Here is a 25,688-nt window from a genome sequence, read left to right as displayed (position 1 = left end):
GCAGTCATTAAGGTGTGTGCACTGTATTTAGCACTCCAGCTTGACTGCCTGTAAAAAAAAAAAAAAATCTAGGAAACCTACATGTGTCCTCGGGCTTAGTCTAAATCCGATGTTTATTTGAACCATTAAGGCACCAGGTTGGATTAATTCATGGTGTAAAGCACAAAGCAGCCCAATAACCAGGACAGGCACACAGATGGTGGCTAGATCATACAGAGGATTGACCTTGTTTCCTCTTCAGCTCTGGATTTGATTGTGTATAATCCTGGTCCACTGACAGACTGACTGATCATCTGCTGATGAAACCAATGTCAGCAGTTTCTTTTCTCCGACTGGAAAGAAAGAAAGAAAGAAAGAAAGAAAGAAAGAAAGAAAGAAAGAAAGAAAGAAAGAAAGAAAGAAAGAAAGAAAGAAAGAAAGAAAGAAAGAAAGAAAGAAAGAAAGAAAGAAAGAAAGAAAGAAAGAAAGAAAGAAAGAAAGAAACAGCGCGCTTATGTTGAACATGACCTTGAAGGGCCTCCTGAGAATAAAAAGCTGTAAAAACGGAGTCAGCGGGGCAGGTGAGAAAACAGTGCAGAGCTAAGGGTCTGATGCCAAGCCATGTTTAAGTGCTTTTGAGCAGCAAGACCCTCAACCCCTGATAGATGCATTTTTGCAGCATGTACAAAACCATGTGACTATAGGGCTATTTTTGCTTCAACATTATTTAGATTTCCACTCAACCTCTATAGATTCTGGATATCCCCCTAAACGTCTTATTAGGTTGCTTAGAATCTAAAAACAGCGTGATAGTGCTAGAGCTTCTTTCACAGTTATAGGCTTCATGAGTAAAATAGTGAAACCCCAGATAAGGCTGGCTCATGACATCAAAAGGAGATATTGTTAAGAATCACGGTTTACTGTAAAAATTTGCTTAAAGAAGACTACGTCAAAAGTTTCTTTGTTGGACTCTGAATGAAACGCTCGAGGACGTTTTGTTTGAATTGATGGCTTTTATTTGGAATTGGATGCGATAAGTTGTGGTATTCGGCTGACCAAGTGTGTGCGGCCCGTTTTTAAAGAACGTGAAACCTGTGATGAGTGCTTTTATTTTCTGGCCACTTGGGGGCAGCAGAAACATGCGACAGCATTGACGTAGCGTTGCCTAGTAAGACGCTGTGGCGGACTTGTTGGCCGTTAGACAGAAGATTTTATCGAAGAGTTGCTTATTTTCACATCCATCAGATACGCAGCAACCTTTCTGACCTTCCTTTGGAGTTGTGTTTCTGGCCACGTGATGAATGCAAGTCTAATATTTGCTGTTTTGGGTCTGATTTTTGATCAACTCGTGAGATAAATGTTTGGCGCTTCATCTGCGAGCAGCCAAATGGAGCTATCTGCTGTTTTCACTGATGCCATGAGAACAATTTGCTAAAACGACCTATAAAAGCCTTTGACAATACACTTTATCATACTTAAAAAATATATATATATTTTTTTTTTATAGCCACTTTCAAGCAATTACGTGAAAGTCTCTCCGCTTATGTTCATGTGCAATACAAAACAAATAATCACTCATCCTATCATGGATGTCCTGGTTCGCACTTTTGACTGGGCTCACAGATTGTGTGTTGGAAGCATTATTTAGAAGAAGTGGGATCTCCTGTGCAGCGCTATTATGTTTATTTTATAAGTGATTCACTGATGTGCGGTGAAGATGGAAACAATGGGACGGTGTGGACTTTGGCAGGACGGAGCAACCCGCTGGGCTGCAGGTGGGGTTTTAGCACCCCGTGGGGGAGTTGTTGTTTTGGAGGGAATGTACCCTAGTTTTGGCTGCCTGCTCTCACGTCAACATATGCACAGAGAGACAGACGCACACAAACACCAGACCTGTCCCTAATCTCGATCCCAAATCAGGCCCACAATGAGATTTGCAATAATCTGAGCCCCGTCTGACAAAACACCACCGTGACTCACAATCTTAGGAACAAAACACAAAGGATGTTTATTGTGTGGGAAAAGCGCTGTATGAAATTCCTTTTTTGTATCTGAATCAAAACACTGAATCTTGTGGCCTTTTGGCAGTTAAAAACATCTGAACACTGATTGAATACAAATAAATAATACCTTGCTATGTTTTAAATTGTGGATAAGAACATTAATTGTAAAAATCATGTAATGGTCAACACCCAAGCCTCCTTTTGCGAGTGTTTTGAAATTGAAATTTTCCAGCGATTACACTTAACAAGTATTGCAGTGTACAAATGCAGCATAGGTCTACAAAGATCACCTTGTTTTCTTGCATAATCCTGGCCGCTATGAGTTCAGTTGTTGTGTTGGTAGATTGATGTTGTTGTGTAATAAGTGAAGCAGAGTGTAGTATGTCCCTGAAGGACAGGAGGGAGCTGAGGTCAACAATATGGAGGGCCTTGAACCAGAAACTAATCAACCGTTAAAAGGTGCTGCACTGCATCGCTTTTCCTCCTTTTATTAAAGGTCAAATCCAGCCCGATCGCCTTTCAGCCACACAGGACTCAAGATATTATAACAGATACCTGCGCAGGGGACGCTCCAGTGCTGAAAGATAACATCACATCTGCTGGGCTACCATAAAAACACAGAGGGAAACAAATGTGTTCTTCCACGGTCTCCCTCCGCTGTCTTCAGAGCACCCCTGCCTTTGTACGACTTTGTCGGCTCCGTCTTGTGATCTTGGGATAAAGGGGGGAAGTGTTTCCGACATGAATATAGGCCACCGACTCTGTCTTCTTTTGGCTTATTATTTTCCCCTGCAAGCTTGAATTATAAATAATGCAACGACCCTCCCCACCCCCTCATGCACATACAAAACCCCCCTTCAGATTTAAAAAGCACTCCATTCCCCCCTTTTTTTTTTCTAGCGGGTATCCCCCTCTTTTTTTCCTGATTAAACTCCCACCCTGCTCACTTTTGAATTTGCTCCTTCCCTCTCTACCCCGCACCCTCCTCAAGCACTCTCGTTTTCTTTTTTTACTCTGCCCCCCCCTCCTCTTCTATCCCATTTATTCCTCTCTTTCCTCAATCCCCTGGTCTCCCTTTCATTCTCTCCCCCTCTTGTCCTTGTTTTAAGGATCCCTTGGTCTCTTGTGCAGTCTGCAGCGGGGCAGATAAGACCGACGGAGGGCAGAATGATAATCATGTTTAGCCGCGGCAGAGTTCCCCTGGCAATGTTCGGCTCAAATGTTTGGCGGCGGTTCCAGGAAAGATGTGACGTTGGTTTGTTATGGTGTGTCCCCAGATGACTCCATACTGTGACATATGTGTGACTCATAATATACAATAACATAGGAACTGTAGCAATCGCTCTGTATTGACTAAGGTGCCTTAGTCCTCTTTCGAAGTCATTATTGGTTTCCTTTAGTCATAACATTTTGGTGAATCCTCTCCTCATCTCCTTTCCTGACCTTGTCCTCTTTTTGTGTCCTCTCACCTCCTTAGACCTCTCCTTCTTTCTCCTCTCTTTTCCTCTCCCAACTCCTTTCCTGTCCTTTCCTGCCTTACCTTGTCCTCTACTCACTTCCTGTCTCCTCTCCTCGCCTCTCCTCTCCTCTCCTCTCCTCTCCTCTCATCTCCTCCACTAAGCCAGAGGAGGAGGCTCTATCTGACAGGCCCAGCCCCCTGCGCTCTGACTCGTCCACACTGTGTGACAGGGGAAGGCTGGGCTGTCCCAAGCATTATCTAAACACTCGCACAGCTTCTGACACACAAACATGCGCACATACGCGCGCACACGGTGACCGCCTGTGCCAGAGCTCGCCTGCGCTGTCAGCTCAAGCCCTCCTAAAGCTGTTATTCGGCTGGAGATCAGTGCGAGCTAACGACACACAGCTGTCTCTGCTGAGCGCAGAAAAAGGACAAGAGGAGGAGGAGAGGAGGAGCAGGGAGGAGAACAACACCACCACCACCACCACCGGCAGCCTCTCAACTTCTGTGTGTCTCTGTCGGTCCGGTGCAGTCATTCTTCAGCAGGGAGTGTTTTCTGCTGTACTTCAGATTTCAGACTTTTTTTTCGTTTTTTTTTTTTAAATTTTTTTTATTTATTTTATTTATTTTTTGGGGAGAGGGGGCAGAAAAAGAAGAAGGGGCTAGAGTTCACATGACATAATCGGAATGAATGGGTTGCCATGGTAACTCACCCAGGGAGCCTGACCCGTGCACAGTGAATGGAGGGAGCGCCTTGGACGCCAAGTGAACGATAAACTAACGGGAGGGGAGTCACCACACAGAGAGAGAGAGAGAGAAGCCGAGGAGAGAGAAGGAGTGGTGGATAACAGAGGGAGCACACAGGAGCGCAGCACAGGTTGAGAATGGAGGACGGCTTTTCCAGCTACAGCAGCTTGTATGACACATCATCCCTGCTGCAGTTCTGCAACGGTAAAACTAACTAATCCCCTCTCCCCTCTTCTTCCTCTGCTGCATGTTGTTTCTGTGGACTTTGCATGTCACCAGCTGACTGGCTAAAACTTGACACCAAGCGGAGGTGTTTGTGTTGCAGACCTGAGCTATTTTAGCTCCATCTCCCACTGCTTTGGTGAAAAAGGAGTTCAGTTCGTTGTGCTGCTCTTTGTGACATTTTCCCTCACTGACTTGAACCCGGTTGCTCTGGAAGTGCAGATTAATGGATGTGCTAGAGAAGAGAGTAAAACTGGAATGCATTTGAATTACAATTTGGACATTTACAGAAAAAACCAACACAGATTTGACAGGAAGTCTGTGGAATCAAGGCCAGAATAATGTCAACAGTCTGTGTGAGCCATCAGGAGAGCTAATAAACAAAGACAGAGGGAGGATGAGAAACAGTCCTGTGCTCGCAGCGCTGTCCTGGTTCTGTTTGATGTGATGAAGGGTACGCTGTATACATCGCCCCTGTTGGCTGATTGCAATCAGTTTGCTGGATGAGTCCAAACAGGAGTGACAGAACAGGACAGTATTGCTCATGTTTTGTACGCTGGCCTGAATGTGATTTATCGGCTGGCAGATCTAGAAACCGTACTTCAGGCTGCTAATGTTATGGGTGGGAGAGGATGACTCAGGGAAGAGGGAAGGCACCATGACACATCAGTATGACATCAGTTTAGGATTCATTTCCACGAAGCTCTCGTTCTTCTTAAAAAGTAAGACCACTTGTGAGATTTATCTCTATATTTAAACACACTACTAAACTATGCTCAAAAAGTCCCGTAGTAGAATGGCAATGTTTTCCAAAGGGATTTTTATCCCAGTGCAACCTGACTGAAAGCATGTCCTTGCAAATGGTGTATTGTTTTGGAATGAAGCTCTACAGCATTGCACAGTTTGATGCTATCGCCGCTGGCATACCTACAAACGACAACAGGCACTCACAAAGGGGATCATCCCCGACACAATAACCTGTTTCTCTGAGAGAAGCTACTCATGTAACAGAGGCGCTTTAAAACCAGGCTGCTACGACAACTTCTGCTTCACCTAACCAGTTAATTCAATATACAATTAAATGTTTATCATGTGGATGGTGGAACTCGCCCCCAAAAATGCACCTTTCATCCCTCAGAGTGGCCTCCTCTTTGTTTTCACTGCACACCAAACATGTTTCAGTGTGTAGTCGCGGTGACTGAGCCGTCGTGGTTAGTCAGCGTAAGCTATCATTGTTGAGGCATAGAGTAACGTAATTGCTGTTCGTGGATAATGAAAAAATCTATAATCTTTACTGCGCTGTGTAAGCACTGGCAGTTGATGGAGTGAGGGGAAGACTACTGCCGAACAGAGCAAATCATAGACGGGAAATTACAGAAAGGTGTCTCCTGCCACCCAGACATGCCGCATACTTTAGGCTTTTCATGCATAAGTGATGAGGTGAAACTAGTTAAAAACGTTTGGCCCCAATGGAGTTCCTTCATTAGATTTATAGCAGTCACAGTGATGGAGAGGCAGACAAAGAGAAACAGATGAGTTAGTGAAGCTTATCTTTGAGTATAGATGATGCACCATTGAAAGATTGTCTATGATATGTGCTTCATATAGAGTGGAACTGAGAGACATAATATTTTCCTGCACCTGAACAGGTTTCTTTGGAGCATAAAGGACCTTGAAAATCATCTTCATTTTTCATGCCGTATAAAGTCACGAGTAGTCAATTCAAGGCATCAGATTGAATCCATTTTCCGTCCTAGAAAATGAAGCACTGACGTCTGATAAACCAAAGTGTCAGAGGAAGAAAAGTAGTGTGGATGCACCTTCGTTGTCACGTGTTCCTGTGTGATGAGCAAAGTGCTGATAGAGCTGACAATAACAATGGAGAGGCGGGTCGGTTGGACTTGAAAAGCGGGTGTAGCAATGAGTGTACAGTAACAGAATCTCTACGACTTCCTCCGAGGAGATGGCTGACCTTTAAGTCTCTAAAATTACAGTGTGAGGGCAGGGACAGGTATTGCTGTAAGTGTCGCCATTGAGGCTCAGGGCTTCGATGGCAGGTGATGAAACATGGTGTCAAACTTTAAGGTCTGAAAAGTGTTTTTTTTATTTTTTTAAATCATATTTACACGTTGCTAAATCTCTTCTTTTTTTTTCTTTCTTTTTTTTTTTTTTTTTTTTAAAGATTTCCTCTTTGTACTTCTTACCATGTCACGAGTGATAGTCGAGAGGGAGATACTGTGAGTTGTCTGACACTGTAAGCTTGTTTGTAATCACTCACAATGTCATGTTTCCCCTCTGAGAGAACGTCGATGAAAGAAGACATGTTGCTCAGGGGTTGTTGCCAGGGATTTTCTAACATCCACTCTCCTGCTTTCTCTCTCTCTCGCTCTATCTCTCTCTCTCTTTCTTTTACACACACACACACACACACACACACACACACACACACACACACACACACACACACACACACACACACACACACACACACTGAGGCAGCAGCGTCTTCCACGTTGTTCCAAGAGACTGCTTAATTGGGTGAGCCTTAGTTAAAACAAGTGTGTGTTTGTGGCCAAGTTGGAGCCGGTGTGTGTGTGTGTGTGTGTGTGTGTGTGTGTGTGTAGTCACACATCCAGTGTATGCGTGTCGGGCCTGCAGGCCAAAGTGACATCATACTGCTGCGCTGCTACCGTCCAAGTGAACCGACATCCACTCAAAACTCAATGATGTCATTCATTCCCCTCTTTCTCTCTCTCTCTCTCTCTCTCTCTCTCTCTCTGTCTCTCTTAGCCCATGTGTTGTGGAGCATCCAACCAGACTAATGTTTGGAGACTAGGTCAGCTAAACTGCAGAAATGGGTGCAGGCTGCATGCTTTGTCCTCAGGAGGTCAGGGCTAGCTCAGTGGAGGCTAAATGAAAATTAGCCCGATTGCACCCTCACACACACACACACACACACACACACACACACACACACACACACACACACACACACACACACACACACACACACACACACTGATTGCAGCTGATGAAGGAAGTGAATCCTTTGGAGAGGCTTTTTTCTGCCTTAAATCACATTTGGAACATGATGGTACTGGAGGAGAGGAGAGTTTGGATTGAATTAGTCCATGTTGTGCAACTGGTAATGAGATTGCTGTTGTCTTTATTACATTTCCAAACGCCCTGATGTCACTTTGGCAGGATTCTTGTCCGTTTTCATGGAAAGAAAGCGAATGTTTGGTGTTATTGTCGGTTTCAAGTACCATCCCACTGGTTTTCTGTTTAGGCGTCCTAGAAAGTACCATCAACCGTCATCCACAACCTTTGACCTTAATTTCATGTGGAACGAGTGGATCGTCACTATTTTGGAATATTTACTAATTCCTACAATATCTGAGGTTGATTTTCACAGCAGACAGAAAAGAATAGAAACCTGTGGCTGCACACCAGTCTCACGACTTTTGAAAGGCCAAGCTTTGGACAATATTTTGCCACGGTGATAAGTGCATTGTGTAGCTGAGGGGCTAAAACATGTAAAGCCACCAGAGCAAAAATAATCAGTTCATTCCTTCCGATTGATTCCTTGTTCATTAGCTTCTGATGCACCAAAAGCTGCCGGTATGTTAATAAGTAAATCTGTTGATAAGTAAATCCGGCTCACTTACCACAGTATAACACAGATGATCTCGCGCTCAGGTTCATCTCGCAGCGCTCCATCCTAACAAATCGATCTGCATGTTCATTTATCTTTTGAGCTAATGATGTCTGCCCACATTTAGATCCAACATCTTTGCATCTCTTTGCTCCACACTCGCTGCCGTACGGCCGCAGGGCGCACCGGCACAGCCGTCACTTTACCAGCAGAGTACAGCAAGATGGCACCTCAGCATACCAGCATGACAGCAGGACGGGGGGGAAGGGCGACGGAGGGTAAAGCAGATATAGGAGGAAGAAAAACAGCAAAGTGAGATCATCGGATAAAAAGTAAGGAAGTTTGAATTAGTCAGAGTGCAGATGGATGGAACAGACGAGGAGGGTGAGGAGGGAAATTAATAAGGACGCAAGCTGCTTTGATGTTTCTTGGAAGTGTTTTGATAAACAGTAGAGGTGACAGGACCTCATCCAGTCTCCTCCTCTTCTTGGCTCTGCATCTATAGGTAACTCCATCCAAACCCTGATCGTTGGCGGCACGTGGAGAGGGATTAGGATTTAAGCCCCGCTCACGTTACCAACCACAGTAGCCAAGGAGGGTTCACAGAGGAGGAGGAGGAGGCGGTGGATGTGTTTATGTTGGTGTGATTTTCGTCTGGCTCTGGCTTGTTTATACCAATTTAAACCAATCACAATCATCTTGGGCGGTGCTAAGCTCTCGATGAAGCAATGTGCCGGGGGGGGGGGGGGGGCAACTTGCTTTGGGGAGTTGAGCCCTGACATTAAAATGTGTAAAGCTGTATTGCATGATCCAAACTTCAGTATGTAGGTTGCCACCTTTTGAGGTTGTTGTTTCCTGTTGCAACTGGGATTTTGAAAACGGTAACACTCATCTAGCTGAAGAACGGACGATATCGACTGACCCTAACCATGATACGTCCAATGAATCAGAGGTGAATAGCGCTATGCTGGAATCGTAAGTCTTTTTACTGGTGTTTTCCTCAATTCAGAAGCTTCTCTGAAAGCCCTAGCTTATATAGATTTTTTTAAATTTTCTCTCTGAAATATGAATTATGCACCTGTCACTTGAAGAAATAGCTGTTTCTGCTTCAATTTCTCCTCCATTCCCCTCTCTTTGACTTTATTTATTCCTCTCTTCCTCCTGATTATTTCACATTATCAATCAAAGCCTATAAAATCACCAGCAAGCTGACCTGCACTCTGAAAGTTCCTCCACTCAGATAGAATTGCATAAAAATGTCAACGGAGAAACAATGAGAGATGGTAGTGTCTGTGCCATCAGTCATCTCTAACAGCTGTACATGTGTCAGACCAGCAGTCTAATAAATATCGATCTGAATGGGATAACTCATCCACTACTGCTGATTCATTTAAAGGTTGACATTGATTTCCTATAGCTGTGTCAGTGAAAGCACACAGCACTCTCCATTTCTTTTTGATCTCCCTCCCAGTCTCTGACTGGTTGCAGCTGGATATTTTCTATTTTTTAACACTCTTGACTCTTTTGTCCTTCACTTTGCTTTGCTTTCCCTCTTTCTCAAGCCCTTTCGCCCTCACCCTCATCCCTGCGTCAGACTTCCTCATGCTCCTCGTTTGATCTTGTGCGAGTGCCCCGAGTGGAGCTCAGAGTGCTTTTCTTTCTTTTGAATTTTTTTTAATTTTTTTTTTTTATCTCCTAACAGATGCGAAGCCGAGCGACTTGGGTTTCTGTAGTCACGAGTCATGCTGCACCCCCTCCCCCCACCAACTCCTTATCTCCCTCTTTTTTCTCACTTTTCTCCTGATAAGGTTCGCCCTCCACTTTTGCTTTCACGCTGCAGAACAGTGAGCCGTTAACCGCTAACTGATACAGGGTGGCGATGTGTGCGCGTTAAACGTGTACATGTCACAGTTATATTCAGTCTGTAGGAGCTGCCTTTAAGGTCTGTGGCTGACCTTGTTTCCTTGTGAGAAATGATCCCACTTATGTAATAAAAATGGTCAAGTGTCTATGTAATGGCAGCCTTGGCACGATACTTGTAAGTAGGCCGTACCGTACGGCAGCTATGTAATGCGTATATGGAGGAGAATTTATCTGCATTGTACAGCATGTTATCTAAAATCTGCATAGAAGAGGAAGATTAGGACACAAGCCAGGAATTATACTGAGTTATTCTGTCAGAAATGTGTCCACCCCCAGTGATAAAGTGTATTACCGACATCTGTTATACAGAGATCAGTGAACAGACATCGCTCAGGCCAATTCTGCCTTACAAACCAAAAGGGCAGCAATGAATTAGAACCAAGACTGAAGGAAAATGAGTGACTTTTAGTACTGTGCATCTTCATAATCTGCTAGTTGGGCTTTAAAATGTCTCAGATGATCTATAGTGTTTATTAGCAGTTATTGGGGACATTTTTGCTTGAGTCCTGATATTTAGAGTTCAAAAACTGACAAAACTGCTTTTGCTATTTACTCTTAACAGAGAAGAAATTATCTTCAGCCATTGTTAAATGTTTGTAGAGCAAAAATTTGAATCATGATACATCAGCAGTCTTTTTTTATTTTATCAGTATCACTACTTTTTGTTGCTTTATTTGGGCAGAAGTCCTTCCTTTCTTCCTGTAAAACAGCTTCTTTTTTTTCAGCCGTATTGTCCCACTTCTATAACTCTCATTTTGTATGGTTATCTTGAGGTAGATGGGGGAGACAATGGAAACAGCCTCTCGCTGAGCCACCAGGCAGTGTGCTGTGCCATTTTTGTTGAACTGAACTATTTCCTTTCTTCCTCTCTCTTCCTCTCTTGTCTTTTCCTCCACTGACACACATTCAGGCAGCCTCATCTCATGACCTACTAAAACAATCAGGCATGTAAAGCAGGAGTGTGTGGTTTCCTGTGCTAAATATACACACTGACTCTGCGTGTGTAACTAATGCTCCTGGCGGTCGAACATGGAAGAGAGTATCTCTCTCCGGTCATGTATGTGCATTCGGATTCGTATGACTGTGTCCATCTTCATATTCACCGTGTGTGTGCGCAGTACCATCACAAGGTCAGGAGAGGAGGCAGCATGAGTCCTTGAACAGTATGTCATGGATGCATAAAAATACCCTAAAAGAGCCAGAAACAGACTGGTGTGCTCTGACGGAAAGTAGGATGCTTCCGCTCTGCACTGTAAAACTAAATGTGCTCATCCGAGAGTTGAATTCTACCTGCGGGGGAGGGCGACCAGTAATAAATCACACTGGTCAGCAGAATCTCAAAGAGATGCCATTATTTTTAGTTCCTGCTTGATGCTCAAAATGTCTGCAAAGCTATTCCGTCCAATCAAAAACCGAGAGACGGAAACAAACAGAGAGAAATGTAGGACTCAGTTATGAATTCTTAAATTTGAATATGAAGCAGAGACATACAAGTATTTAAATATGAATTTGTATGCAAATGATTTCCGGCACAGATCAGATGATGTGTGCACTGGTATGTGTATCTACATACATGCATGCACGTCTGTGCATAAATCTCACTATTAACCCCGCAGCACGCCACCAAACCTTTTAAGATGAATTAAAGATACATTCAATAACTCTGACAAGATAAGCGGTAGCTTGATTGTATTTATGGTAATTATCTTTTATCAGCATATTGTTTCCAGTGAGGCTGAAGTCACGGCCCATCGATTTGGCCGCTCTTCATTTGCAAACCCTGGCCAGTTGTGATGTGAACAGATATAATTAACCTCTCAGTGCCCGTGATGCAGCTCCCAGAGGCCTCGCAGCACCCTAATTGGTCTCTTGCATCTGCTGTTAATGGGAGAACCGAGGGGAAAGCCCCAGCTCTGCCTGTGAGTGTGTTTCCCCCCCTTTGCATGCATTCAGCCTGTCTGTAACAGATGGGCCGGGAAAAGAGAAGAGAGAGAATCCCATTAGAAATTCCATTAAAAATAGATTCTTCAAGAAGACAGGTGCGGAGATGAGAGGAAAGACGATGGACAGTGTCACTCTGTTTGCTTTTCTTTCTATTGACGAACCAGTTTTGCTGATAAATGGCAATTTGTTTTAATTCTATTGCAGCTACAATTCAGCTAGATTTCAGAGATGTTTCATCATAAACATCAACGATGAATGTCTCATTTTGCTCTAAGAAGTTAATAAAACTTTTTTTTAGACTCACGTTAGCGACTGTACACAAAATTCATCAGTGATAAAGGCAGAAATCCATGACAGAAGAGAACAAAGCTTCCCATCTCTGCACTGGATGTAAAGATCATCAGCAGACCACAACGTAAGACCTGCTACGTTATAAGTTAGGAGAACATAGTTAGAATATATCTATTGAATAAATCTTAAATCTGGCATCTTCAGTACATGTTTTGATTTTAGTCTGGACATCCGCCACTGACAGATTGACAAACTGTAAGCTATGAGAAGAATTTAAATGATGCTGGGACTGTGGACCTCTCAAACTTTCCAGAACTATTTCAACTTATCACAGTTAAAGTAGAGAAGCTGCAAGGACTACTTCTTATCCTGTTCTCTAATCTATTCAGAAACTTTACTCAAACCTCTACAAAAACCTTTAACAGCCACTGAATTGCACATTTGTCTTATCAGATGTGGGAAGCATTTAATTTGCTAACAGATTACAGCAGAATATTATACAAGAATACATCGTGCTCATGTTGGCTTGAATTGACACCTGTCCAAAGCAATTGTCCTCAATGACCCCAGCAAGAAAAGAAAATGTAATAATGTGGCTTTGTCAGGCTCATTGCTCACTCAAGCTAAACATAGCTTGATGTGACAGGCTCAGGTTGATGTCAAAAATGTGTTTATGAAAAAGGACACATGAAGCAGCAGCCAGAAAGAGAGAACTCAGAATAGTGAGTCATTATAAAGTTGAATGAATTGCACATGCAGACATACAGCAGTGTGTGTTGGAGGGTAATCAATTATAGAAAGTCTCATCACATACTAATATCCATTTGTAATATTTCTCTTCCATTTTGTTGTGTAATCATCTACTTGTGCTGCCAACAGTGCCGCTGTATGTTCTGTCCGCTCCAGATGGCAGATATATGATTGGCTGATGTTCAGTTTGGTGATAGTCTCTGACACACACACACACACACACACACACACACACACACACACACACACACACACACACACACACACACACACACACACACACACACACATTGTCGCAGTGTCTCTGTATGTGGTTGAGATCGTTTTCACACCATGGAAATCTGGTTTCCCATAACAACACTGTTACTGGAGGGAGCAAAACCAGTGCACACATAAACACACACACACACACACACACACACACACACACACACACACACACACACACACTGGATGGAACAAGTATCCCGCCTCCTGTTCCTTCCTGGTTGTTTGTTGCTGGGGGACAAAGCCCTGTTTTATGTGGGGAAAGGTTGAGACTGAGAAAGAGGCTTGTGTGTCTGAGCCTGGAGCTGCAGCCAAGCATGACTTAGTGCTTCTGTGGCCTGTTTCGTCCCCTAAAGTCACAGCAATAAAAGGATCTTTCTTTAGCTGTTTATCACTTTTCTGCTGATTCAAATTGAGGCAGCGGTGTTATATAAAGTTTAGTATGTCGTTGTCCTTAAATTGTGCTTTGCCGTAATATCCAGCTGTTCATATTGTTCATAAGATAGTCTCGCATAGTCAGACCTATCAGCACCATGCTGTACCATCTCTGGAGGTGGTCTGGCTGCATACATATACCATTTTGTTATTTGGTAAAAACTGTCTGGCTTGTTTGTATTTCTTTAAACCAATCGCAATCATCTTAGAGGGCGCTAAGCTCAGGGTGCAGCGATGATATTCTTGCAAAATAGGGGGGGGGACACAGCACATGTACACGAGGGGGCCGAGCCCTGGCATCGAAATGTCTAAATCCCTGCAAAAGACTGAAAAGAATCCAGTAGACCTGCCTCACTCCATGTTACAAATCTTCGTCAAAACGAGCCATTTTCAGCGTGCAGCAAATGTTAGCAGGCCAACATGCAACAGTAAGCTGGTTTTAGCGTTTTCCTCATAGAGCTTCAAAGACCGCCTAACATGTGCTGTAATTATCTTGCTCTTGCAGTTGTGTAAAAAGTCCATATAAATGTAACGTCTGCACGATGCAGATCACTACAATGAGGCGTTCAGGCTGCCGCTGCGTCTTTGCATATTGATGCCCCAAATATCCCACACTCTGCAAGCTCCATATCCTTCCAAACAGCCCACCACGAAGAGTTAATCTCTAAATGGGTGAACAACATAGACGAGAGCAAGAGAAACAGGGAAAAAACATCGTAGAAAGATAATAAAAACATTTAACTGCCATCCCCTCTTTAAGTATAATCCTTCAGTCTCACTTTTTCCTTCCTACGTCTATTTATTTCCAGTCTTGTTTTAAGAATCCATCCTACAACAGTTTTACGAGAGAGGAGGGCAGACAAATGGGGAGAGGGAAGTGAAAGAGGTTAGAGACAGAAAAAAAGAGAGAATACAAATCCAGCCTGCTGCTAAGCTCAACCCCCCTGAGTTTAAGGATCACTATTGAGCAAGATCTGCTCCACATATCCACCATAATCCCTCTGCCACACCATAAACACTTCCTCTCTGACAGAGGAGTGTGTGTGTGTGTGTGTGTGTGTGTGTGTGTGTGTGTGTGTGTGTGTGTGTGTGTGTGTGTGTTTTGTAAAGCATGGTGTTGGTGGATACACAGTATGTGTTACAGTTAAGAAGGAATTATTCTGACTCAATGAGCCGTGTCTATGTACTTTCTTTTTTTCTTTTTTTTTTTAACCATTATCTTTTGTCTTTTTGATTTTCCTATCCCGTGTTTTTACTTCGCTCTTCATTTCTATTTGTGTCCGAAAGGCCTTTGGGACCATACTAGCGGGCAATCTTAAATTTCAGGCTGAAAGTTTTAATATTAAAACAGCGTTCTAAACAAAAACAATCTTTATCCAGGCGAGCATTTGACCACTATTTCAGAATTAATCTCAACTAATAGCATCAGCGCTGCATACAGGGCTGATGATGCTGCTGGATACAGGAATTGCTGTAAATCACTCAAATAATGACATTTAACTGCATTACAGCTGCTAGCATTGACAACAGGGTCTGTAGTCCATGTTAAATTAACCACTGGTAGTAAAGGCTGATGTTGTTTGTTGACGCGATAAGGTCACAAGATAAGGGAGTGACTGATACCGTAAAACCCAATCAGGAAGTCAACGTCATAATTTTTTTCTCCGTTTTCGCTTTCAAATTTATCCCATTTGACCTGAGTTTTTGACCCCAGGAAGGATTTAGCTGATGGGAGGACGGAAAGGTTTAACATGTCCATACAAGGAGAGTAGGATCTCTCTTGGGGGTCGTTTGGCCTCTCTTTATCTGACTCTTTGACCCAGATACACTCTTTGTGACACCTCCACACTCACACAGCTCCACCTTTCTCTCTTTTCAGGCTCTGTCAGGCTTTTTGTGTTTTTTTTCAGTCCTGCTCTTATGACTTGAAAAGATGCCTTGTTTCTCTTCCTCTTACTTTCTCTGTTTTCTCCTCTTTAATTCCCCCTCAGGTGGTGTTTGAGGGCTTCCCTTTCTCTGATCCACCTCTAGCTATTTATATCTCCTAAGCCTCAGTCAAGCAGGAACAACCACAGGCAGCTTGTAAACCCAAACGTGTGTCTCCCTAATCTGACCAGTTGATTAACTAAACCACCCCTGTCAGGGATGATGACACTTTAAGTAACTCTTTTTTTTTCCTACTCCAATTGTCTCTTTTGTCTTTTTTTCCTCTCCAATCTGTAATTCAATTGATTTTACAATTTGCTGACATGCACCTGGTGGATGATTTCAGTCATACCCAAGCAGACACATTTTTTAATGCTGCAATTTCAAGCTTCACATTTTTCTTGTCATGTCTTCATAACACACAAACCAAAAACACATTCATATTGCTATTTTTTTTTTCCATTTTTAGCCTTGCTAAAAAACATTGCTTTATGGATGGTATTGTTAGTCTGTCACTCAGCCACTCGGTTCCAGTCTTTTCCTCTTGGGACCAAACTGAACTATGTTTACAACTATTGGACAGATTGCCAGAAAATGTTCTGCAGACATTCGGTAGCCCTTTCAATTTTCCTCTTGTGTCATCATGAGGTCAAAATTGAATTTGCCCAGTATTCTAATTTGGCCGAATACCCCAAAACCGAAAACATTCCCATTATCTTCAGCTGTACTGCCTATTTAGAAAATTACGCAAATGCTAGCAAGTTAATTTGCTGCAATAATATGGAAGTCATGCTAAGATTGCACCTGCTTAACACCAGAATATTAACATGCTGACATTGGAATTTAGATCACTGTGATTAAGTGTAACCTCACAGAGCTGCTAGCACGGCTAGAGACCTTCATTTACTCTAATTCAACTCAGTCTGCATCTTTTCCCTCTGTATTGTCTCTGTTAAATCACGGCCTCCCATAATTCCTCCACTTGATTATGATTAGGTTCAGACTTCCATTAGTGAGGCCAGCTGCAGACTGAAGTCGGGTTATTTAATAAGTGTGACTCGGTCTTTAGAGAAAATGGCTTTTCTGAAGCCGCAATCTTCAGCGGCTGAACCGGCACTATGGCAGCGCACCACCTGGCTGTGTGCATTCAGGTTAGGAAATTAAAACTAAATGGCAAGTTGCTGCGGCAAGTATATACAGTAGGTGTAGCCGACTGGGTGGATACCAGCGCTGCCTTTCTGTCTAAAAAACAGGAAAAGTTGTCAAAATGTTGTGACAGCCAGTTTCCTGCAGCCTTTTGGTTCTTTGGTCTGCTATATTTCTGCAAACACTCGTTGTGGCTTTTCAAAACCTCCCATTGTGGCGCCGCTTAACCTGGCAGCTGAACTTTCCATCAAGTCAGTGTAAGTGTGTTGTTTGGATTCTCTGCACCGCTGAGTGAAAATAAAACAGACATCAATCACCCTTTTTGTCTGTGGGTTATTGCTGAAGTGTGCACTGCAGCACATGGTGAGACAGCTGATATCATGACATTTCCGCAAAGAGAATAACCTTAAAAGCCATTGGTTTTTTTTTAGTGTGTGTCTACATGTGTGTATATTCATATTCTCATATTTTACACTTTGAGGAGTGAGTCAGCTGAAAAGGACAGACAGCTCAGATCTGCACAGGGAGATGCCGCAGAATATATTTTATACATGAAGTCCCTGTGCATTGCTCAGAGTGTGAGACTGCTCCCTCCATGTTGATCAGATGTATTTTCCCAGGACTATTTTAGCCTTTGTGCTCCTTTGGCATATTGATCCTTGTAGCTGATGAGAGTGCACGCTCCGGTGTTCATTACTGCTGGCGGTGAGGTCAGTAAATGACTCAGAAATGAGGTGGAGATGTAAGCAGAGGCAGGTTTGGTTATTTCAGAGCAGGAAAAATGAACTGAAGGGAGTGTCTGTTTTCTATTTGCCCTTCATTGTGTCTCTGTGGCTGAAGTGATAGACAAGCACTTAGGCAGGCAGGTGGTCCGGCCAGAATGACATCGCCTTGCAGAGTAACGAAATAGGGAGCAGCATGTCCAGACGCATTAGGCTGAGCAGGTAGAGAGCCTCAGAGATCCGTCTCAGATTTGTGACCCGGCTACATATTGACCACATAATGAAACAGGGGCAGAAGAAAAAAGACAAGAGAGAAGCTGAGGAAGACTGACACAAATGAAGTAATTTAAGCTGTCGGCTGACAGTTGTGAATACCACACAGGAGATCGGTGGGGTGCAATGATCAGATTTGTGGGGATGAAGGAGGGACACTGGTGTCCACGGCTCCATGTGGTGATGGATTTGTTGTCAAATGAAGACTGACATCTTACTGACACTGACTCTCTGGGCAAGGAAGCATGAGACCTGCACCCCAGAGAGGGCTGCCACATCAAGAGCAGATGTAGCCGTGCTGTGGTCTCATCAGTGTCACGCTATCAACGCACACGTTCGCTCGTGCGAAAACACAAAACTTCACTGACCTTTTCCGATTCTGAATATGGCTGCAAAGAAATTATCGGGCGTTAACTGGCCTGAGATGTTTTGAGCAGGGACCCGGGTGACAGATGGAGGTTGTTAGCGCACAGCCGGGGAATCACGGCCGCGACAGCCAGTCATTGTACTCCGACGACTGATGGTATCACCCTGTCATTGTGTCAGTGTTAGGAGCAGACCCACAACAGACGCTCAACAGATAATAGAAGCTTTATGTCTGGATATTCACTCTGTGTCACACAGTCGCATGTGAATATGTACAAAGACTGCTTGAAAGGCATCTCAGGTGAGCAGAAAGTTATTGAGATCCAATTTTATCAGTGCAAACGACTTCGTCAGTGTGTTTTGAGATGGCGAAGTGAGATTGACTTTGTGTTCAATGAAACAAGAAAGCATTTCCTTTGAACTGAAATCTTTCAGTAAGTGAACGTATGAGTGTATAAAGTGAGGCAGACGTATTTCTGATTGTGTTTGTAAAGTTGCAACTGTAGGTGCAATGTAATAATGTGCGTCTGCAGTTTTCATCTGACACCATTACTCTAGATTAGGGGTCTCATGATGGGATTCTCACTTGGTGAGGAGGTGAGAATATTAGACAGCGCATACAAATATTACAGAGTGTGTTAGAGGTTTGGTATTATAAAAAGTCTGTCACACATGCTGAACCTTGAAGTGTGTGTGTGTGTGTGTGTGTGTGTGTGTGTGTGTGTGTGTGTGTGTGTGTGTGTGTGTGTGAGTGAACTGTAATTGGTTGATTCAGCCACTCTGTATGTATTCAAATTTCAATTTTTTTTTTGCTACAAGCGTCATGTGTCCCGTCTGATTAATGCACCAGTTTACCATCCTGTCTGATCCAGGCTCTCTGGGACTGAAACAATTCATAAGGAGCTAACAGGCAGTGGATTTTGCTCACTAATGTAATTTTCCCACTCGAAAACAAATCTGTGAAATTGCTTTTCCGGCATGTTTTGCCAATTAAATTACAATGGCTTCACTGGACCTTATAAGATTATAGTTCTTATGGATACTTGTGATGTATAAAGAATATAACAAAGCGCATGTGGCAGTCTTACAATCACACATGCTGAAGTATGGCATTATGTCAATAAGCTAATTTATTACACGTCAAGGGATAAATGCCAGTGTTACATTTTTACAGCAAATGAGTTTGACTCAAGAAGTAGTTGAAACAATTAGTTGATTGTTTGTTTAACAGTTAAAAGTGTGTTTTACTCAGTCCTTTACTGTATGTTGATTATTAATTATACATGACTAGCAATTGAAAAATGCATTTTCTGTCTGTTTTGATAACCATATTTGCGAGGCAATTGCATCTATAGCATTTTATTAATAACATCGGGTCTCCTGCTGTGTGTCAGGACAGCAGTTATTAAACGTACTGAATGATTTATTTTTTTCTTAATCCGACAGAATCTATTCATCTGCAAGCAATTTTTTTCGGAGTGGCTCCGGTCATGAATCCTCTGGGGCTCCTCACACCACTTTGTGTCTGAAATCAAACACACATCAGCACGTTTGAGACATTGTTGTACTTGATTGTTTGAGAACGTTATTTACAGAGGTCAAGAGCTTTTTCAGATTTCCATAACGTTGCAATGCAGTCGGGGTCTAACGCAGATTCTCAGCAGAAACACGGTCTCCCTAATCACCAGACGCTTGCTCTCTAATGCATAATGCATCAGACTGTTATTACAAGTCTGCTGGGAAAACACAGCAGTGATTCCCATTAATATTTCATCAAACCGCTGTGACATCAAAGTCTTAATGGAGGAGACCCTGCACACGTGTGTTAACATTAATGAAGTGGACCCCGATGGCCGGTGCAAGGGTGTCAGGTGGATTGGTGATAATAATGTGTTAAGTTAGTTTAAGATGAGAGAACAGACAGACATTAAAAACAGGCTCATGAATAAAGCTTTTTACAGAAAAGTAGTCAGCTCTTTGAATCGTAGGCTTCACAGACGAAGAGTCTGAATGTAGAAAAGGAGAAAAGGGAGTCTGAAAGGAGTTTACTGCTTGTATCCCATCCCATTTTTTTTTTATTATTTAGTTTCCAACTGCATAAATTGTAAAGGTACAAATACAGATGATAGCAGAACACTGCAAACTTGGACACGTGTCTTTGTGGGGAATAATAATACACTTGAAATGCTATATATTACACATGTACCAATTTTTGGCAATGATATTAGGACCCTGAATGAGCAGCTTGGTATCAATCTGATCATCTAACCATCTGGTTTTATATGTCGTAAAACGTCTCACTCTGTGACTGAGTGTTGACTCATTCTTTTGGAAATGATTATCTACCATGGTGCCGTGGTGTGCAGCACATAGTGACTCATATTTGACGTTATGTGAAAAGCCACTTTATAACTACCTCATTAGCTTGCTGACATTTTCCATGTTTCTGACCTGAGCTCCCTCCTGTTTCCTCAGATGACAGCGCGTCAGCCGCCAGCAGTATGGAGGTGACCGACCGCATCGCCTCCCTGGAGCAGAGGGTCCAGATGCAGGAGGATGAGATTCAGCTGCTCAAGTCCGCTTTAGCCGACGTGGTGCGCCGACTCAACCTGTCTGAGGAGCAGCAGGCCATGGGGTCACGCAGAGGACCCACCAAAGGTAACACACAGTTATCAAGCAACAGGGTGAAAAGGTCTTCTGGTATAACAGCTCTTTGCTTTCGACAATGCAACACACGCTGGCTTACGCACGTTTTTGGTGAAATCCTGTCCCTCCTTGTCCTTTCTGATTTCTCTTTGCTTGTCATGTCTTCTTCAAATCCCGTTCGTTTCCCTCCTCTGACTGCTTGTCGACCTCTTCCCCCTCGTGTTCTCCCTTCTCTTGGACTGTGTTGTGCTGTTAAACGTGTTTGTACCTCAATGTGCACAGAACCTGCTCTGATGAGAAAATCTCCCTCAGCAGACAGCAATGTTGGGAAGCCAGGTAGGCTGACTGTGGAGTCTGTCTGCACTAACCAGGCCTGGTGTGTACATGTGCACATGTCAGTCACTGCCTGCCCTGCTACGATCTTCATGTACTGAATAGTATTTCACTAGGAAATGCACAGTTACTTTTAGTACTGCACACTGTACCTCGCACTGTGATCTGAGTTTGAAGACGTGTAAAGAAAGATCTGATGTTAAACAGGGGGAATTTGTGTCTTCACAAACACAGTTTTTATGGGGGTTGTGTTTGTTTAGTGCTTGGCTTCCTGTTACTGCCTGTTTACAGTATTTGTGCAAAGCTAAACTAGCCAGCTGCAGCTGGTAGCTTCACTCTGAACCAGCAAATGTGAGACTGTCAGGATTTTCTCCTGAATAAAAACAAAACAAAACAGCACACTAGGAAAGCATTAGAGGATTAGAGATGGATTATCATTGGGGTTTCCATTTTTGTTTAGTTTTTACTTTGTTACAGTACTGCATGTTGAGATGGTTTTGATCAAATCTGTTTCTCAAATAGTATATTCACCCTAGAGGTTAACAAATGAAATCATCTGCACTTCATATGTTTTATGTCCTTGGATGTGCATTTGAGCGATAGTGTAGAAAGAGATTATGATTCTGAGCTGCAGCCGGTTTGAGTCTCAGGAGCGACCATGGACGGGTGGAGTTTCAGTTTGATTTGGGAACTGGAGGATGATTCAAGCCTAGAGCTGCTGTGTCTTATTGTTTTCCACTTTTAGCTGCAGGCAGACGGCAGCTTGCGTCCCTCTGCTGAAGCACAATGATCTGCTTCAGAAAGCTCAACACAGCCACACACACATGCATATGAACTGTCATGGACACACACCCAGAAACACACGTTCATCTTCTTTAACATGCTAACAAAATTACAAACCTCTGTTTGGCCCTGCTGTTCAATTACTACATGAAAGATAACGGCGTGTGTGCATAGGCCTGAGTATGCATGCGAGTTTGTGTGTGTGTGCCTGAGTGAATGTGTGTCTTTCCTGGATGAAACAGCATCCATTAAATATTTATCACTGCAGATAAAGCAGCAGCTTGGATTTGTTATTCTGTGCTTGTCTGACTGGTATGTGTGTGTGTGTGTGTGTGTGTGTGAGATACCAGTCAGTGTGTGTGTGTGTGTGTGTGTGTGTGTGTGTGAGTGTGTGTGTGTGTGTGTGTGTGTGTGTGTGTGTGTGTGTGTGTGCACTTTTTGTGACGTCAGTCCATCTCCCTGAACAATCGTAAAACTATCGGCAAAGTAAGAAAAAAGAATTGTTACTGTAATTTGTTTATTGTGATGTCATATGCTGTCTCTGATTTATGATATGATATCATACCTTATGATATAACTGCAATTATTACACATCTTTAAACCCTCACAAAAGAGCATGACAGCATGTGAACATGGTGAAACGTTTGAAGCTGTACAAAGTACAGCAACTCACAGAAATACGAACACTTATAGCTCAGTTTTGTATTTGTTTTTATCAATATAATCTGAACATGGACTGAACATACCGATATGTTCGGAAATGCACATTTATCTCAGCGGAAGGAGACAAAATAATTTTTTAGAAGGAATAACTGAAGTTGATTGTTTGATTTGATGACATTTGTCTAAAATAAATTGCAGTTATTAGATGAAAGTATGGTGTCACAGTGGTTCACACTGTTGCCTCACAGCAAAAAAAAAAAAGTTGGATCCTCGGCCGGAGCCTCCTGTGTGGTGTTTGCATGTTCTCCGTGTGCCTGCGTGGGTTTGCTCCGGGTCCTCCAGCTTCTTCCCACCGTCCAAAGTCATGCATGTTCGGTTAATTGGTGATTTTACAATTGCCCGTAGGAATGTGAATGTCTGTTTCTGTACTGTCCCTGTGATGGACTGGCGACCTGTCCAGCCTTTGTCCAAATTCACATCAATAAAATGTAAACATTTCCAAACCTGCACATCACAAACCTGACAGTTGAAATATATTTGCTCCTAATACGGATAACAATAATGACATAAACAGGGACTGCCTTCCATAAACCTCTCCACTACTCCTGTCCACAATACCCTCTGTCCTCGTTTCACAATTATCAAGATTACAATATGTAATGCAGTCTGTCTCACTGTCTGATTACTTCAAAGACACCACAGCAGTTGACCACGATACAAGTCCTGAATCAAGCAGTTTTTTCTGAACATGTCTTGCTGTTGTCCTTTTTCTTCCAGCCAGGCCAATGATTGCCACCCTGCCGTTACGGCCCACAGTAAACAACGGGTCCATCCTACCAAAGAAAGGCAGCGGCACTCTGCCCTCCCCATCTGGATCTGGATCCAGGAAGGACTCCAGCACACCAGCCAACAAGAGGTGAGGAAATTAAACGTACCCTTTGCAAATTGAATTCCTGTTAAATTCTGCGTTTACTCAGGTCTGGTGTCTTCTTGTCTATTGTCTTTTTTGTGCTGCATTATATTAAATTTAAGGAAGTTTCTAATATGTCCAGGGAACATTTGACTTTTTACAGAGAAGATGGACTTGAAGGGGTGGACTGCCAAATTCAGCAGATTTTTGTGGTGTTGATTTACTGCACCATCAGGCCTTATTAATACCAATGGTATAGCTTCATGTCGGCCACTTATTCAGGTTGTGAAACCTTTTATTTAATCTTTGTCTCTCCAGACATTTTATTTGTGTCTAGACATTTCTTTTCTTTACTCCTGTCTGTCTGTGCCACGTCGGATCAATTCAGCCATAAATTGTCACATTTCTGGCATTTTATCAACCGAAGCCGTTGACATTTAACAGGGTGGCAGAGAAGCAGCATCGTCATCACTGTCTTGGATTCTCTGTTGTGTGTGTGAATAGGTCTGTGTGTGCGTTTATACATGCATGTAGAGGTTATCAATCTTGCCTGCCAGAGGAACAATTGCCTTTTCCGATCTCTGGATGACATTACCATAATCAGATGAAGCTCGGCAGACAGCGGGAACCTGCGCCAGTCTGCACAGATGTTAACTCCCCTGTGGCGTTTTTTTCCTTTATTTTTCCACGTGTGGTTGAAATGTTTGGAAAAATTTAAAAAGTTTTGCATCCACTACACATTACAGGAAAATATTTAATATCACTGCAGACCCCCTTGAAAACACATATATCTACTATCCAAAGAATGTCTGCGGCAATTTTGGTCGCATTTGAATAAATATTTGTGGACAGTGGAGTTATAGGTTGCAGTGAGCCAAAGATTTGTCACAGTGCAGACCATCTCCTGGGAAGATTGGTGGTGTAATGCTTAACACTGTTGCCTTTCAGTCATAATGGTTTGGGTTTGAGCCTCCCCTTTCTCATGACTTTTAAAAAAAAAACAGTCATACTATAGCAAAAAGTGACCCAAAAGTCATTTTTGGAGGGACGCGTGTACCAACTTTCATGAGTTTTTGAATATGATAAAGCCTCCAAAAACGCAGTTGTTTACGGAGAATAATGATAACGCGGAATAATAACTCCTTGAATAACAATAGGGCTTTCGCACCATCGGTGCTCGGGCCCTAATTATAGTAAAAATATAAAATATAATTAAAAAAAAAAAATGCACAGTATATACAAATAAAATAGAATTAGATTAAACCTTGGAAGTTTTAAGTCAGATGAGTGACATTGAAAGTTTCAAGTCATTACTCATCAGCTGTCTCCTCTGTTTACCCTCATGTGTTGTCCCGTGTTTTTACCACGTCCTGTCCTGCATGTCCACTCTCTTCTCTGATAACGTGTCCTTTCCGACGATGATGTTGAATCCTGTTTGTGTCTTGTCCACCCACAATGTGATGTCCTCTCTGTCTCGTTCTACCAGAATTCTCTACCTGCCCTTCAGGTGAGATTATCACCGAGTTACAGGATGTCACTGGTCACAAAATTACATCATCGCCGCATCACTAATCTAACACACGCTAAACTTCATCCGCAGTTATCAAATCAGTTTCTAAATTATATGAGACTTGGGATATTGTTTTATTTTCTTTCACCATACCTTTCATAAGTAACATGCTGTTTAAATCTTTGTACTGGCACACACACACACAACAGCCTATAAAGCCCTGTGGCCCAATTACTATAATTCCTCCTGGGATAACACAGCAAACTGTTCTGTTCTTCACCGAACAAACACACGCAGGCTCTCCAGAAGGGATAACAGCCACCAGCCAGTGTTAGGATTTGAATAGACTTTTCTCCCGTAGGGTGGATTAGGTGACTCGACATACTGGCCATTGGATTGCTGATGGAGCCCTTTCATTGTTGTGAATAGGCAGGCTGTCTGCACCAGCAATATGCAGATCTGCACAGGTCTTTACTGACGCTGTGGTTGTAGAAAAACATTTTCAAAATGTGAGGTAAACAGAGGTAGTTTCAGGAGGACAAATGATGGGTTGGCTACTGCTTTGGCCACATTGTGCTGTTTTACGTTTTCCTCACAGTTTAGTGATATAGGCTATAATGTGATTAAGCACATGCCTGTTCTCCTTTGCTGTTTTGTGCTCTGTCAGTGTGGGTATGTGTGCTCTGCCGAGCCAGCACAATTTATCGTGCTGTCTCGATGACTGCCGCTGTT

The 25,688-nt window shown here is 42.9% G+C and overlaps 1 protein-coding gene across 5 annotated transcripts in view; it reads left to right on the top strand.

Moving 5' to 3' along the window:
- The first annotated feature begins 3,719 nt into the window (after positions 1–3,719).
- eml1 (EMAP like 1) overlaps positions 3,720–25,688 on the top strand; it is a 37,738-nt gene continuing 15,769 nt past the window's right edge. The window contains exons 1-5 of one of the 5 annotated variants that reach the window (XM_069152268.1): positions 3,720–4,395; positions 20,587–20,769; positions 21,040–21,093; positions 23,314–23,452; positions 24,933–24,953. In XM_069152268.1, the coding sequence (XP_069008369.1) occupies positions 4,329–4,395; positions 20,587–20,769; positions 21,040–21,093; positions 23,314–23,452; positions 24,933–24,953 (464 nt within the window). In that variant the 5' untranslated portion in view covers positions 3,720–4,328. Of the gene's footprint in view, positions 4,396–18,328; positions 18,413–20,586; positions 20,770–21,039; positions 21,094–23,313; positions 23,453–24,932; positions 24,954–25,688 lie in introns of those variants that run through there. The other 4 variants (XM_069152269.1, XM_069152270.1, XM_069152272.1 and 1 more) reach the window with 4 other exon arrangements.

Source organism: Embiotoca jacksoni, unplaced genomic scaffold (assembly GCF_022577435.1).
Source record: "Embiotoca jacksoni isolate LCO1_2020_lvr unplaced genomic scaffold, fEmbJac1.0.p SCAF_18, whole genome shotgun sequence".
In the NCBI taxonomy this organism is placed as follows: domain Eukaryota; kingdom Metazoa; phylum Chordata; class Actinopteri; family Embiotocidae; genus Embiotoca; species Embiotoca jacksoni.
This window is presented reverse-complemented; position numbering and strand designations above follow the sequence as displayed.